The 13,836-nt window shown below is 51.3% G+C and overlaps 1 protein-coding gene and 1 long non-coding RNA gene across 10 annotated transcripts; one reads left to right on the plus strand and one right to left on the minus strand.

Annotated features, from left to right (window-relative positions):
* Positions 1–44: 44 nt before the first annotated feature.
* On the minus strand, positions 45–13,833 carry CCDC157 (coiled-coil domain containing 157). Of its 9 annotated transcripts, none has more exons than XM_081286133.1 (12): positions 13,699–13,830; positions 11,175–11,366; positions 8,011–8,269; positions 5,814–5,985; positions 4,479–5,124; positions 3,719–3,796; positions 3,160–3,350; positions 2,396–2,572; positions 2,072–2,240; positions 914–1,053; positions 438–526; positions 45–349 (listed from the first exon to the last, which is right to left on the minus strand). In XM_081286133.1, exons 3-12 carry the CDS (start codon positions 8,256–8,258, stop codon positions 100–102), a joined length of 2,160 nt encoding a protein of 719 aa, XP_081142259.1. In that variant the 5' UTR covers positions 8,259–8,269; positions 11,175–11,366; positions 13,699–13,830; the 3' UTR covers positions 45–99. The 9 variants fall into 9 exon arrangements, 7 of the variants coding, with proteins under 7 accessions (XP_081142259.1, XP_081142260.1, XP_081142257.1 ...); XM_081286134.1 differs by having other exon boundaries at positions 11,175–11,300; positions 13,699–13,740; XM_081286131.1 differs by lacking the exon at positions 11,175–11,366 and having other exon boundaries at positions 13,699–13,833.
* Positions 945–7,315, plus strand: LOC308644673. Its single transcript, XR_014021074.1, has 3 exons — positions 945–1,074; positions 4,855–4,992; positions 7,222–7,315. It is a non-coding gene; the product is annotated as an uncharacterized lncRNA (long non-coding RNA).
* Positions 13,834–13,836: the final 3 nt, after the last annotated feature.

Consider the following 13,836-nt stretch of genomic DNA (forward strand, 5'->3'; position numbering starts at 1 on the left):
CCATTCTGTGAGGCCAAGATCATCTTGGTTAGATGGCTGGGCCTTTATTTCATTGGGAGTTGCCAGCTACTTGTCCTCTATCCCTACCTCTACCACAGCCTACAAGGGTGGTTCCTGGGGCTGGTTTGCAGTACCCGCCTGGCCCCGGCTTGGTGACAGTCTCCTCCTCAGCTTGGCCAAGGTCCGGATAGGGTTCTGGGTACAGATGGCAGAGTGGGTCATGTCCTCCAGGGAGGATTTGTTGGGCCAGGTGGAGGGCTGCCGAGGTGGGGATGCTCGAGACTGGCCTGGCAGAGTCCTGCCTGCACTGCTTGTCCTGCTGCCAGGAGGGTGCCACCTGCCTAGAGGCCTGAGGGAAGACAAGATCACAAAATCCCCTGTGAGCAAGGGGGTCTATACCACTCCATCTGTCCTACATTTGACAAAGACTCACTCACCCTGGGGATGTACTCTGGGCCTGGGCCCGGGATGCTGCTCCTTGGGTTCCCTTGCTGGGAGGGGACCAGAGCTGGTCCTGTGGAATCATCTGCAAAGAAGGCCAAGCTCTGTACCCTACCCACTGTACAAAGAGGGTGTCTTAGTAGGGACAGGGAGGGAAAGCCTGAACTCATAGTTCCTTCCACTAAGTGGTATGACCTAGGAAGCTGTCCAGGGCTTTCCTCAGCAGCAAACCCTCAGGCAGGCAGTATATATGGGAAGGTTCCTCTGACATTTGATGGTATTAAAGTCTCTAAGGGGATTTGGAGATAGAGGACACTGGAACTTTAACATCCTCACACCTTGAGTGAAGTTTCACAAAAGCACTGCTTAAATACCAAATGAAGATGGCTTTCAGCAGGCTCCCAGGCAACCTGAAGATCTCAATGGGTAGAGGCCTCCTCTAAGTCCCAAAAGGTTACCCTCTCAGACCCACCTTGAGGGCCCCCTGCTGCGCCACCTCATGGATTTTGGACAGCATTGACTGGAGCCGCCCATTCTCCTCCTGCAGGACCCGGATGCGGATGTCATTGGCCTGCACCTGCCTCTCCATGTCATCTGTGATGTTGCCAGAGTCTGTGGAGACATGATATCTGGGTCTGCCTCTTGTGCCCAATGGGACTGGACCTAACAGGACAGGCTTGGAGCTAGGCAATGCACTGTGCTTCCCATCCATTGCATCTTCATTCTCCTAGGGCCTTGTTCGAATTCACAGTGATTTGGCAAAAAAATGAAAGAGTGGATCTCTTATCTCCAGCACCACAAAAGGGAAAGAGAGAATCCCTTCCAAGGTCACCTGTTTTTGGTGTGCCAGAAATACAGTGAGTTTGTCCTAAGAATTATCCAGGCAGCCCTGGATAAGTCACAAGAATTCAGCTTGGATGTTCTTTCCCATGCTTGCTTCCAGCTGTGTAAACCTGGGAAAGTTACTGCCCACTTTGATTTCAGGTTTCCTGGTTTGGAAAAAGAAGCTACCTGCCCTCAGAAGGGCCTGTCACTTAATGCTCAGAAATGACGACTTATAATGATCAGCTAAATTACAATGCATCTTCCCAAGAGCTCTGTGACAGGATTCACTCCAGAGTCTTAAAGGGCTGTAGGGGCTGAGAGGAGAAAAGAACCCGTTTGCCTGACACTTAATCCTGTGCCAATATGGGTACATAGCACTCCTGAGCATGGGCTCTAGGACTTTGGAGAGTGGGGGGCTGTGTCATTGGAACCAGCTCTGTAGTATGGTTTGGGGAGAGAACCAGAAAGGGGGTCACAGAAAAGCTGAGCAAGGACTGGCACGTGATGTAAAAACCATGCACTATAGGCAGCTAGATCCATTTCTAGATTCTGCTGTAGCAACCATAGGCAGTCACCTCACCTCTGGGTTTCCATGTCCCCTCTACACAAAGCGGTGGACAACACATAAAGCATGTTATGTGTTGTCATGGTGACTCTAAGGGCTGCACTTCTAGTTGTCACACCTTCCCCACTACCACGTACATTGTGGACTGGGGGAGTTGCAGGCCCAGTGTTCTGCCAAGGTGAGTCTTTAGTTGCCCACTCAGGCCCAACAATATCTTTGGCAGCATTCCTAGGACCCTACTTGGGATCTGGGCCTCCATGGGCTTGTGTAGGTCAGGAAAGGCCACCAGCAACCGCTCTCGCTCCCTCAGCTCCGCCAACTCCCGTTGCAGTTCTGAGATGGTCAGTCGTAGATCTGTTGTCACCTGCTCCATGTCCTGCTTCTCCCGCTGCAGGCTCTGCAGTAGCTCCTGGGGCAGGGAGAGGTTCAGATCTGGTCCCAGGATGGCTCCCCTAGGGTCACTGCCCCACCTCCAGACATAGGACAGGCCCATAGACACTTAACAGGTTAGAGGTTCCTCTGATGAAAGGGAAGCTCCCCCCATCTCACCCTGCCCAGTTTCACCTGCTGGGCCTGGAGCTGGCACTGTCCCTGCTCCCTCTGGCTCTGCAGGTTCTGTAGCTGCTCCTCCACCTGGGCTCGTTGGGCCTTGGCCTCTTCCAGACTGCCCTGTAGCTCCTCACGCTCCTGGTCCAAGATGTCCAGCTGCTGTAGCAGGGCCCGCTGTTTGGCTTGCAGGGACTAGGTGAGAAGGATGGGCAGGAAGGCTGTGAGGTCCACCAGTCTAGGCCAACATGGGACTAGTATCTACAACCCTCCCAGTTCCTTCCCTTGTGCCATGAGTCTGTGTACAGGGGTCTGTGCACATACATGGAAAGTGGGCAGAGGGGAGACAGCAGACATGTACACCCAACCAGATCCAGTTCAAGTCCCCAGCTTGCAGACCCTCCACCCTTGTAAGGCAATTGGCTGACCCTGGAAGCCTTCCCTCCCACACATTTTTTTCAGTCATACACAGTCCCTACTAGAAGAGGAATTCTGGCAAATAGGCTTCTCTTCTTTTCCTCCAGTGTCATATCAGCCTGTCATTGAAACCCTTACTGCCTGACTTGCATTGACTGTAAAGCAGTGAGAACCACTGTTAGTGTGCTGAGTCTGGCTCTGCCTCTTAGTTGTACAGCCTGGGAAGCTTCCTTAATCTCACTGAGCCTCAGTTTCCCCATGCATGAATGGGAATGACAGGAGTATGTACTGCCTACTATTGTGGAAGGGAGTAAGAACAAAAGGACTGCAAAGCCTGAAGCCCAGTGCCTGGTTGAGGGCCTTACCTCCTGATGGCGAACCATGCTGTCGACACGGGCCTTCTCCTTGTCCAGCTCTGTGCTGGCCCAGCGGATCTGCTGGCCAGCACTGTCCAGCCGCCCTGCCAGCAGCTGTACCTGCTCCTCCAGCTGCTGCACCTGCCTTTCAGCCACTGCCCTGCGCTCACTTTCCTCCTGCAGCTGCTGGGTCTTTGCTTCTGCAGGATCCAGTGAACAAGCATGTGTTGAGGGGGAGGGGTAGGGCACTGGAGCCTTTGGGAGGGAGACCCTGGACTACCTCTGACCCAAGATGGGACCCAAGGGGAGGTCACATTATGTCTCTGGGCTTGTGTTCTCAGCCACAATATGCAGCTCTGGACCCCAATGAGGTGGGTCTAGAAAACAGAAGATACTTTCTGGGTAGGAGGTAGTACCCCAACTCAGGTCATCGCCCAACAGTGTGGATGGTCAGGTACACCCTCCCTTTCTCTTTGCCCCAGAAGCTCAGGGAACAGAGATGGAGGATGCTTGTACAGTCACCACTGGATTGAGATATGGCATGGTAACATGCAATGGGGTTCCTTACCCATTGCCTGCATGGACTCCTGTTGCTGCTTCAGCTCCTCCTCTAGGGTGGCCACCTTTGTTTTTAGGTCACATGTTTCTAGAGCAGCAGAGAGAGGTCCTTCAAAGGGTCTTTTGGGACTAGCCAGCAGCCCTCATACCCAATGCATGCTGCAGAGCAGAGGCAGCCATGCAGTGTGGAAGAGGCCACCAGAGGTTGCCAAAGAAGCCCTGGGGAGATGCTTGAGCCCCCAACCTGCTTCTCACTGGCTGGCTGCTGTGTGCCTATGCCTCTCTGGGCCTTGGTGCCTTCCATGGAAGTAATGGTGAGGCTTGGACTTGCCCCAGTTCCTCAGGCTTCAAACCATCAGAGGATACTGAGAAGCTTCAGTGCTGGGAGCTGTATCTCTTTGGTCAAAGCCAGAGAGACTGCTCCACTAAGGGGGAAATACTAGGGGAACAAGTTCCCCAGAAGTAACCCTCAATGACCTCCAGGAGCAAGTGGATTAATATCTTAGCTCCCTCCCCTTCTGATGGGACTACTCTGAGGCACATGTACCATCCATTATCTCCTGGTATTCCCCAGTGGGACTGAGCTCTAGCTGCTCACAGTATCACCAGCTGGATGGACATGCTCTTCTTTGCTACCTTCTCCTCCTTGCCTACTCCCCAGGCCAGGTTCCTTCCACGCAAGCTGTGTCAGGGTCTACCTCAGAAAGTGCCCATGGCAAGACTTTAGCAGAGCCCATGGGCACTGAATATCCAGCCTTTGGGATACAGACCTGCGAGTAAATGCTGCCTGTCACACTCCTGCTGGGCCATGCGCTGCTCAGCCTCTTCTGCCCGCCGCTGCCGCTCGCCCTGCTCCTGCTTCAGGGCATGCTCCAGCTTGCCCACCTGCTTCCTCAGTCCATCCTTCTGTCCCTCAGCCTCCTCCAGTTGGGCCCTAAGGGGCCCAACAAGCTGAGTGAGAGTGCTCACATGCTTACTGAGGCGTGCCAGGTCTTTGCTCTGCTCTGTTGCCCAGTGGCCCATGGTGGCAGCTGGTAGTGGCCTGAGCCCCATGCTGTCCTGTACCAGCTGCTGGAACTGACCCAAGGATGAGGGCAAGTTCTGGCTCTGACACAGGCTGATGACCACTTTGCCCACTTCCCAAAGGCTGCCCTGGACACTGGTACATGCATCACAGGGTACCAGTGCTGTCTCGATGGTCTGGGACTGGACGCTTTTGGTGTTCTTGGATGTCCCAGCTGGATACCTCAAGGAGACTCTGACAGGGATTCTCTGTGGCCCTTGGTAGGTATGGGTCAAGCCTGCTGTTGGGGAGGGAGGCTTGATGAACTTGGCAGTCATACATTCAGGGCTCCTGGCTGGCTCACCCTTGGCTGTGGGCTTAGAGATGGGAGTCTCTCCTTGTTTTGCCCTTTTCTGGGGTTATGAAAAGAAAGGGAAAGCAGGTGAGAGAGAAATGGGCCTGGGAAGTGACCAGTTCCCTGGGGATGTTCTGTAACAGCCTTGCCCCAATGCTCAGACTCTCAAATGATATCTGACAAAACAGGAATAAGAGAAAATGTGACTTTTCCTGTGACTCAGCTTACTAAGCCCAGGCTTCCTTTCTTCTGCCCCCACCCTCACCCCAAATTTGATGTGATGTTATACGTGGTATTGGGAGGGTAACAGTGACAGGAACAGCAGCCAATTACTGGGCCCTTGCTTGCCGTCATGTCACTATCACCATTCATTTAATTTCTTCCTCCTCATGGTGACAGATGTCCTTCCCTACCAGATGGTTTGGAGGACTATGGGATAACCCATACCACATGGGGCCTCATCTTAGCCCTACTGTACAGATGAACAAACTTAGAGTCTGAATAGGTAGGATTCTCCTAAAGTCCCATGGCGTAAATGGCAGAGCCAGGAAGCACAGATATGACCAAAGCCTACTTTCTTAACTGCTGTGCCATGTGGGCCTTGACTGGGAGGCTGCAGAGTTTACCCTGCTCCCTGTGAGCAGTAGGGAGTCAATGAAGGATGCAGTGCACACAGTGGCACACTAGGAAGCTGAAGTTGAGGCAGGGTGTGAGGGGCATCACCATTGGGGGCTGGGGCCCATTCACCTGGCCAGCCACCTGCTGGTAGAGCATGCCCAGCCTTAGCAGGCTATTCCAGAAGCGTCGCACTGTGAGCCCCACGGACATGCAGGGCCCTGCAGCCTGGGCAGGGGGCATTGTCTGACCTGAGCCAAGGTTCTCCAGGTAGCTGGCGCAGCTCTGAAGTAGCAGCAGGAGCCTGTAGGCAGAGATGCCATGGTGGGCCAGGATCAAGATGGGCTAGTGTGCCCTCACACCACACAACTGGCAGCTTCAGACTCTGGGAAAGCGGCCCAGGCATCAGGAACTTGGAGAGTCTCTGAATCTGCTGCTGGGTCAGCTTCAATGACAACTCAGTGGCCACTGTCTCCAAGAAGCCCTCCCTGGCCCCCAGCTCAGCTCAGGGGCCTCTTCGGAGCCTCCTGGTGGCAGCCCTTCTGCCTGGTTGTTCCCCGAACTTGATCAGGGAACTCAGGGAGGCCAGCCTGGCTACATATAAGGTATATTCTGAGTGCCTGGAAGTTCTGGGTGAGCAACTGCCTTATATCAAGTGCTCTAGAATCTTTACAGATGACACAGCTGAGACCCCAAGAAGTCAAGGCCCTCCACAGCCACAGGGTGAGCAGGGCAGGAAAGATGCACAGTGCAGCCTCCTGAGTGTAGTCAGGGGCTTCTCCCACAGGCTGACCTATTTTTATGACAAGGGAGACTTGGGATGAGGTCTCTGTGCTAATTTCCAAGTTCAAAATTAGAGGCAGGCATTAATTTAAGAAAAAAGGGGTGTTGAAAAGATAAGTTTACATTTGCATGAATATGGAGTTATTTAAAAGGTATTGTATTCACAGCATATGCAGGAAGATAAGAGACCTTATTTCAGATGCAGGAAAGGTATCAAACCCTGGGGTCTGGGGAGGAGATGCCAACTGCTTCCTGGCCTTGCCCCATCTATATCTTGGGGACAGTGGTGCCTGGCATTGTGCCAAGCAGCAATGGGGAATGGGGACACATCTGGAAAGAGGGTAGAACATGGCCTTGGCACAGCAATCTGTGCTCAGACAGACCCTAATGGTGGAAGACGCTCTGATTCCATTCCTTGAAATGACCTGAGTACCTCTAAATGCCACACTGGGGGCTAGAGGTCAGGGTTCCCAGGCAAGTCTGAGTCTGAGGTCCAGTGGTCTCTGGCAGGAGTTACTTTTATATACACAGGAGCCCAAAGGAAGCTCCAGTTAATTTGGCTGAAGTGGATAGGGGGGCATTTCAGTAACAACTTCACAGAGAAGGAATGGGTAAACAGAGCTTTGATAGATGAGAGGGGCTTGGTCAGACCAGCAGGGAATGGGTAGAGCACTCTGAACAGGGGGATAATGCGTAATGCACAGTCACAGAAGAAGGAAGGTGTGTTCTAGACTCATATTTATCTGGCTTCTTATAGGTTACAAATGGTGCTTTCTTACCTACAGCTCCACCAGGTCTCAGAGTAGTAATCCTGCCTTCTCTGTTTCCAGGTGAGTCATGCTGCAACATCCCTGCTGCCTGTCAGGCCCCCATGGCTTTACTGTCTTATAAGTTTTTTGAGTACCAAGAGCCTAGGTTGCAATTTCCAGGAAGTAGAAGGCTAATGACCACATTAATTTTTTTATTGTTATTTTGTATGTGTGTGTGCTGGGGATGGAACCCAGGGCCTCACACATGCTAGGCCAATAGGCTCTACCACTGAGCTACATCCCCAGACCAGTCATGCTAACTTTAATGACAGTGTAGAAGTGGTGGGGGCTATAGGGAATCCACTAGCCTTTTCCCAGCAGGACCAGGAAGTGGAAAAACATCCCATGTCTGGCCTTGTGATGTGTAGAGGGAACAATACAGCCCACAAGACACCAGGAAAAAGAGCCTGGGATGGAAACTCTGAGTGATAGCTAAGGAGTCCCAGACACAGAAACCCTGAGACAATGGTTAGAACTGTGGTGAACCAAGGACTGAAAGGGGTAGGTGGCAACTCCCTGATAATGGAGGCAATAGGACAGCATAGCACTGAACACAATAAAAAGGTGAGGTCATTTCAAGGGTCCTGAGCTGATATAGCCCCTGACAGGTACTCAGTAAATGGTGATTAATTTTACCCATGTCCTCACCACCTCTAGAAGGGGTTCCTACAGCTGCAACTGGTATAAGGGGCAGATGCTAGCATCCAGGGATGTCCAGATTCTACCAAGGCCCTCACCTGTCAATGACCAGCTCTAGCAGCACTGCATGGGACAGCTGCGTGAATTCGGGATCATCTGGCACATGGTCATAGTGTTCCAGCAGGGCCACCATGTCGAGGTCACAGGCCACACGGTCAGGGAACTTCCAGGAGGGGAAGCGCACAGGCCCAGCACGTGAGAACACATCCACAATAGCACCCTGCAGATCAGTGAGGTCCTTGCGCAGGCTGTCCATGCAGGACTGGCTGCCCAACAGATGTGCCATCCCCACCGCTCCTGAGGTGGGCAGAGAGAAACCCTGTTAGTCAAAGTTAGGTTATTGCTGCTGAAGGAATCTTTGGAAAACCCTAATCTTCCTGGTTGCTTCTCAGCCAAAATTCTGCCCCTGACCTTGGGGAGAAGTCTGTTCCCAATCCCTAAGTAACAGACTTTTCAGGACCTGTTTATGGGTGGCCTGGCCAGCCTCCCTCTCATCCACCCAACCCTGTACCCACCCTACCTATCCCATTATTTCTCAAGTACTTCCTGAAAGTCTGCAAGTGCTGGGCCCAAATGTTGGGTGTATACAGCTGTGAACAGGAATGTGTTTATCACCCTTCCCTCCTAGGACAAACTCTCAAACAGGGGTATGGACAATTTAAAGAGTTATAGCTACACCATGACAGGGAGTGCTGGGATATACCAAACCACTGCCATCTCCTGCCTAGACTAATGCAGCAGCTTCTGGCAGTCCTACAATTTGATCTGCTGCTGTAATTTGATCAACTTTGGCTTAAGAGATCTGCACCAAACTCTATCTGACCACATCAGCTGGCCAACAACCCCTCAGGACTCCCTATGCCTCTATGGCCCTTGGGAGAAGGCCATATTCTCCCAAGGGCCATAGAATGGCCGCATTCCTCACCTCATAGTCTACCCTGCCATATTCCACTCCTTCCACCATCAGCTGTGAGCAGCAGTCATGTGCCCTTCACACTCATTTTTGAATCCTTGCTCATCTGTCCCAGTCTGAATCATGTTTCTCCACTGGATTCCTGTCACCTAGCTAACTCCTTTCATTCTTGAGGGTCCCTGGGTATCACCTCCTCCAGGAAGGCTACCCAAAGTACCCTCCAGGCTGGGTTAGATATTCCCAAATCAGCCCTGATCCCTCACTGCTGTAATAGCCTCCTCTCTGTGTCAATAGTCATTGTGGTATCTTCAGCATGGTCAACTGGGGCCCTGCCCATTGTAGATGTTTACTGGCAAATGAATAATTGAGTACTGAATAAAGAAAAAAAATCACATAAGAAATTTAAAATGCACTGACTTTGGGGAAAAATAAGGTCTGAAGTGTAAGAGATGAAAACCTGGAAACTTGTATGGAGACCTATTCTAACCAACCTTGCTCTTCCTGGCTTCATGGCCTCAAGCAAGTCACAACAGCTAGCACTGAGGACTGGAACACTTCCTGGTCTCATCACCCAGAATGTGCCCATATCTCATACTTCCTCTAGATAAGATACTTCCCTCAGATTTCTACCCCTATGTCCCCTCCTCAGGAAAGCCCTCCAGAACCCCAGGCTGAGTGAGGTCCTCTGTTATACATTGTTTTTAGCACCCTGTCTTTTTCTTCCAAGCATATGCCACCACCAGAATGGAATCATTAAATATCTGTATGTAACAGTTGTCTGTCTCCCTGTGTGTATACCTTGTCCTTTGAGTATGACCTGACCAGTTGGGCTGAGGCCTGAGGACCAGTTCATTCACAGGTGCTGGGAAGCTCAAGTACCTGAGGATGATACTCCACAGCTGAAGGGAACTCAGTCTCCAAGAGAACTGGGCTCTGCCCTCACCTTTCACATGTGTCTGCCTACAGTGCTGGAGTGACCCACTGAGTCTGGTTCTTATACTCTGGGTCTCATTCAGTTGCCTGGCTTCCTGTATTTGCTGCAAGACTGGCCTCAAGCTGCCCTTCAGTACCTGGGAATGGATGAAGGCAAGAGTGAGTGAGTGCATAGTCAGGCAGGGGTTCCTGGGGTGGGTTGGAAGCTATCTAGGAAGAAGGCGCTGGAGAAATGGGGTGAAAGGGTGGGTGGGATGCATGCTTTGAGCCTAAACACAATGGGTGTGCTTCAATAGTATTAGCTTTGATTAAACAGCCTTCTGTGCCCTACTTCACTGAATTTCCCTCCTTTACATAGAAAAGGAAACCTAGGCTCTGGGAAGCTAAGAGGCTAGCCTAAGGTCTCCTAGGGAGCTGGGATTCTGAATCTAACATCTGCTCTTTCGTTAGGCCATGCTCTTTCAATAGCAGCAGTGTCTAAGATAAATAAAATGCAAGGCACATATGGGGTTTAAATTTTGTACTTGCTACTTATGGGGTACAGGAACCCTATCTCAAAATATGGCATCTTGGAAACTGAGAAACAGAAGCAGGAAAGCCTTCTCACCTTCCCTTCATCTTTCTTCCCTAAAATGGGCCATACAACCTAGAGAGGTCATTCAATGACCTCCTCCTTCCCTTCTCTCCTAAAGACCTGGTGTGACAGTTGTCCTCTCCTATATAGCAGATTGGGAAAGAATGTCACACAGAAATGACAAGAAAAATATGAACAAATAGTCCTTGCTAAGTGCCTCCCTTTTTGTCCTATCATACTGTGATATCAGGATGATTGTGAATGAAAATATACAGATGTCTTGGTGTCTTTGGGTCTTCGCTTCTAAAGCCTTGCATGTCATGGAAAACTTTTATTAAATAAACTGGTATATGCTCTTCTATTGCTAATTTGTCCTAGTTATAGGGTCCTCAGCCAAAACTCTTGTGATGGGTAAGGAAAAGATATTATCTTTTCTCTCCTATACCACATTAAGAAGAGTAAAAAAAAGTGGCGAATTAATTTTAACAACATTTCTTTACTTGAATATACTCAAAACATTATTTCAACATGAACTCAACATACAATTAAGACTTTTTTTCACATTTTAAAAATTAAGTCAGCAGGGCGTGGTGGCACACACCTATAATCCCAGTGGCTTGGGAGGCTGAGACAGGAGAATAAGCCGGCCTCAGCAACAGTGAGAAGCTAAGCAACTCAGTGAGACCCTATCTCTAAATAAAATACAAAACAGGGCTAGGGATGAGGCTCAGTGGTTGAGTACCCCTGAGTTCAATGCCCAGTACACACACAAAAAAAGTCACCTGCTGGGCGTGGTGGCACACGCCTGTAATCCCAGCAACTCAGGAGGATGAGGAAGGAGAATCTTGAGTTCAAAGCCAACCTCAGCAGATTAGCAAAGCACTTAGCAACTCAGTGAGACCCTGTCTCTAAATAAAATATAAAAAAGGGCTGGAGATGTGGTTCAGTGGTTAAGTAACCCTGGGTTCAATCCCCTGTACAAAAACAAAAAATAAAAATAAAGTTACCTAGTGTCTATTTGACCTTTATTTACAGAGCATCTCAATTTGCATCAGACAGTATTCCATGCTTAAAAGCCATATGGGCTGGTAATTACAGTTTTGTACAATGCAGATGTAGAGGATCAGATGCTGCATTCATTCAGCAAACAGGGACTAAGTATCCATACTGCTATGTCCTGTATCAAGACTAGGGACAGTGGTGCATACCTGTAATTCCAGCAACTTAGGAGGCTAAGGCAGGAGGATTGAAAGTGTGAGGCCAGCCTGGGCAACTTAGTGAGACCCTGTCTCAAAATGAAAAATGAACCAGGGTTATCTTAATGGTAGAGCACCCCTAGGTTCAATCCTCAGTATAGGGTCAGAGGGGAGACAAGAAACAGAGCAGGACATACAGATACCTGTCCTCCAGGAAACAATTATGTCTGAGGGTCTCTGAGGGTAAACTTGGGTGTGTCAGATTCACTCACAGGCTAGGAAGATGCATACATGTGTTGCTTTGGCAACTGCCTCTTGGGAGATAATGCTGTTTAAGAGATTTTATGTCCCTAAGGAGTGAAGTGAAAACAGAGAGGAAAAACAGACTGCAACATTTGGGTTTCCTTCCTGGAATGAGCATGAAGGAGATAAACAAAGAAAGCAAAAAGCCCCAACTCAGGAGGAAGCAAATTCAGGGGCAAAGGTCCTAGAACTCATGAGCTTTCTGGTGAAGGTACCAAGAAACACAGGTCTGTTCACCATCAAATTACTACAGCAGCCATCTCAGGTCATCTTGGATACCAACTCCCATTAGATTCTGGTTCAGATAAGTAGCAGCAAAAGCTAAAGCATTAAGAATATCCAAGGTTGGGCTGGGCTGATATAGCTCAGTGGTGGAGTGCTTGCATTGCATGCACAAGGTCCTGGATTAACCCCAGCATGAGAGAGAGGGAGGAGGGGAGGGGAGGGGGAGGGGAGGGGAGGAGCGGGGGAGGAGGGGGGGAGGGGAGAGGAGGAGGGGGTAGGGGAGGAGGAGGGGAGGGGGGAGGAGGGGGGAGGGGAGGAGGAGGGGAGGAGGGGAGGAGGAGGGGAGGAGGGGAGGAGGGGGAGAGGAGGAGGGGAGGGGAGGAGAGGAGGAGGAGGAGGAGGGGAGGAAGAGGGGAGGAGGGGAGGAGAGGAGGAGGGGAGGAAGAGGGGAGGAGGGGAGGAGGAGGGGGGAGGGGAGGAGGAGGGGGGAGGGGAGGAGGAGGGGGTAGGGGAGGAGGAGGGGGAGGGGAGGAGAGGAGAGGAGGAGAGGAGGAGAGGAGAGGAGAAGGAGGAGGAGGGGAGGAAGAGGGGAGGAGGGGAGGAGGAGGGGAGGAGGAGGGGAGGAGGGAAGGAGGAGGAGGGGAGGGGAGGGGAGGAGAGGAGGAGAGGAGAGGAGGAGGAGGAGGAGGAGAGGAGAGGAGGAGGAGAGGAGAGGAGGAGGAGAGGAGAGGAGAGGAGAGGAGAGGAGAGGAGGAGAGGAGGAGAAGAGGAGGAGGAGAGGAGAGGAGGAGGAGAGGAGAGGAGGAGGAGAGGAGAGGAGGAGGAGAGGAGAGGAGGAGGAGAGGAGAGGAGGAGGGAGAGGAGGAGGAGGAGAGGAGGAGGAGAGGGGTAGCTGGGACTACAAGCACGTGCCATTGAGATGGGTTCTAGCTATCATTACCGTTCTACGTTAATAATAACAATGACATTAATAAGGTAAAGTGTGCAGACAGGGGAAAGAGTCTTGGGAGAGAAACTCTTCCTATCACTGCCCCATCTCACAGGTGAGAAAATTAAAGTCCAGCAAGGGCTCTAAATCAGCTCCCTGCATTCCGGAGTTGAGAGGAGAGGGGACATGGATGAGAAGATCTTGGCAGAGGGAGAGAAGCTTGCGCGATTGAAGCGTGTCTCTGCAAAACAAGGAGTACGGTCTGCAAGGCCTAACCTGTGGGAGTCAGGGTCAGAACCTGACCTGATCTGAGAGGGTCCAGTGGGGCTTGAGGAGGAGTCTAAGGAAGGCAAGGGTGGGACTTAGAAAAGGTAGACCCACGGGTGGGAATTAAGGACGTTAGATTTGAGAGGGGGCCCTGGAGGAGGTGGGCCTGAAGCGAAAGAGTCTAAAGGAGTAAGAAGGTGGAGTTTTGAGCCGGTGGACCTAAGTGGCCCGGGCTCTCCACCAGGAGATGCCAAATCTGAGGAAGCGAGCGGGAACCTTGTAAGGCGGGGTCGATGGGAACACGGAACTGGCCTGTGGAATAAAGCAACAACCGCGGCCGCGAGGTTAGACCGGCGGCTGTCCCGAAAGTAATGTGGAACATCTCACCTGTCTTTGAAGTCCTGGCCTTAGCTTCGGCGTCTGGCTGGCTCATGGAATTACACCCAGGGCGCCTGCAGCTCTGAAGATCCTTTGAAAACTCTAGCCTAGCGTCAAGAGTGTTGCCATGGCAACGGTGCCGCGTGC

The sequence above is a fragment of the Spermophilus citellus genome (assembly GCF_964194105.1).
Source record: "Spermophilus citellus genome assembly, chromosome: 3".
NCBI lineage: Eukaryota > Metazoa > Chordata > Mammalia > Rodentia > Sciuridae > Spermophilus > Spermophilus citellus.

What these genes read in the sequence shown, in the direction of transcription:
- CCDC157 (XM_081286131.1), bottom strand. Translation starts at nt 13,744, where the DNA reads ATGAGCCAGCCAGACGCCGAAGCTAAGGCCAGGACTTCAAAGACAG. An exon ending in CTAGAGCTGGTCATTGACAG is followed by an intron (nt 5,986 to 8,010) that starts GTGAGGGCCTTG and finishes CTCTGCCTACAG; the next exon opens with GCTCCTGCTGCTACTTCAGA. An exon ending in GGAGTCCATGCAGGCAATGG is followed by an intron (nt 3,351 to 3,718) that starts GTAAGGAACCCC and finishes TGGATCCTGCAG; the next exon opens with AAGCAAAGACCCAGCAGCTG.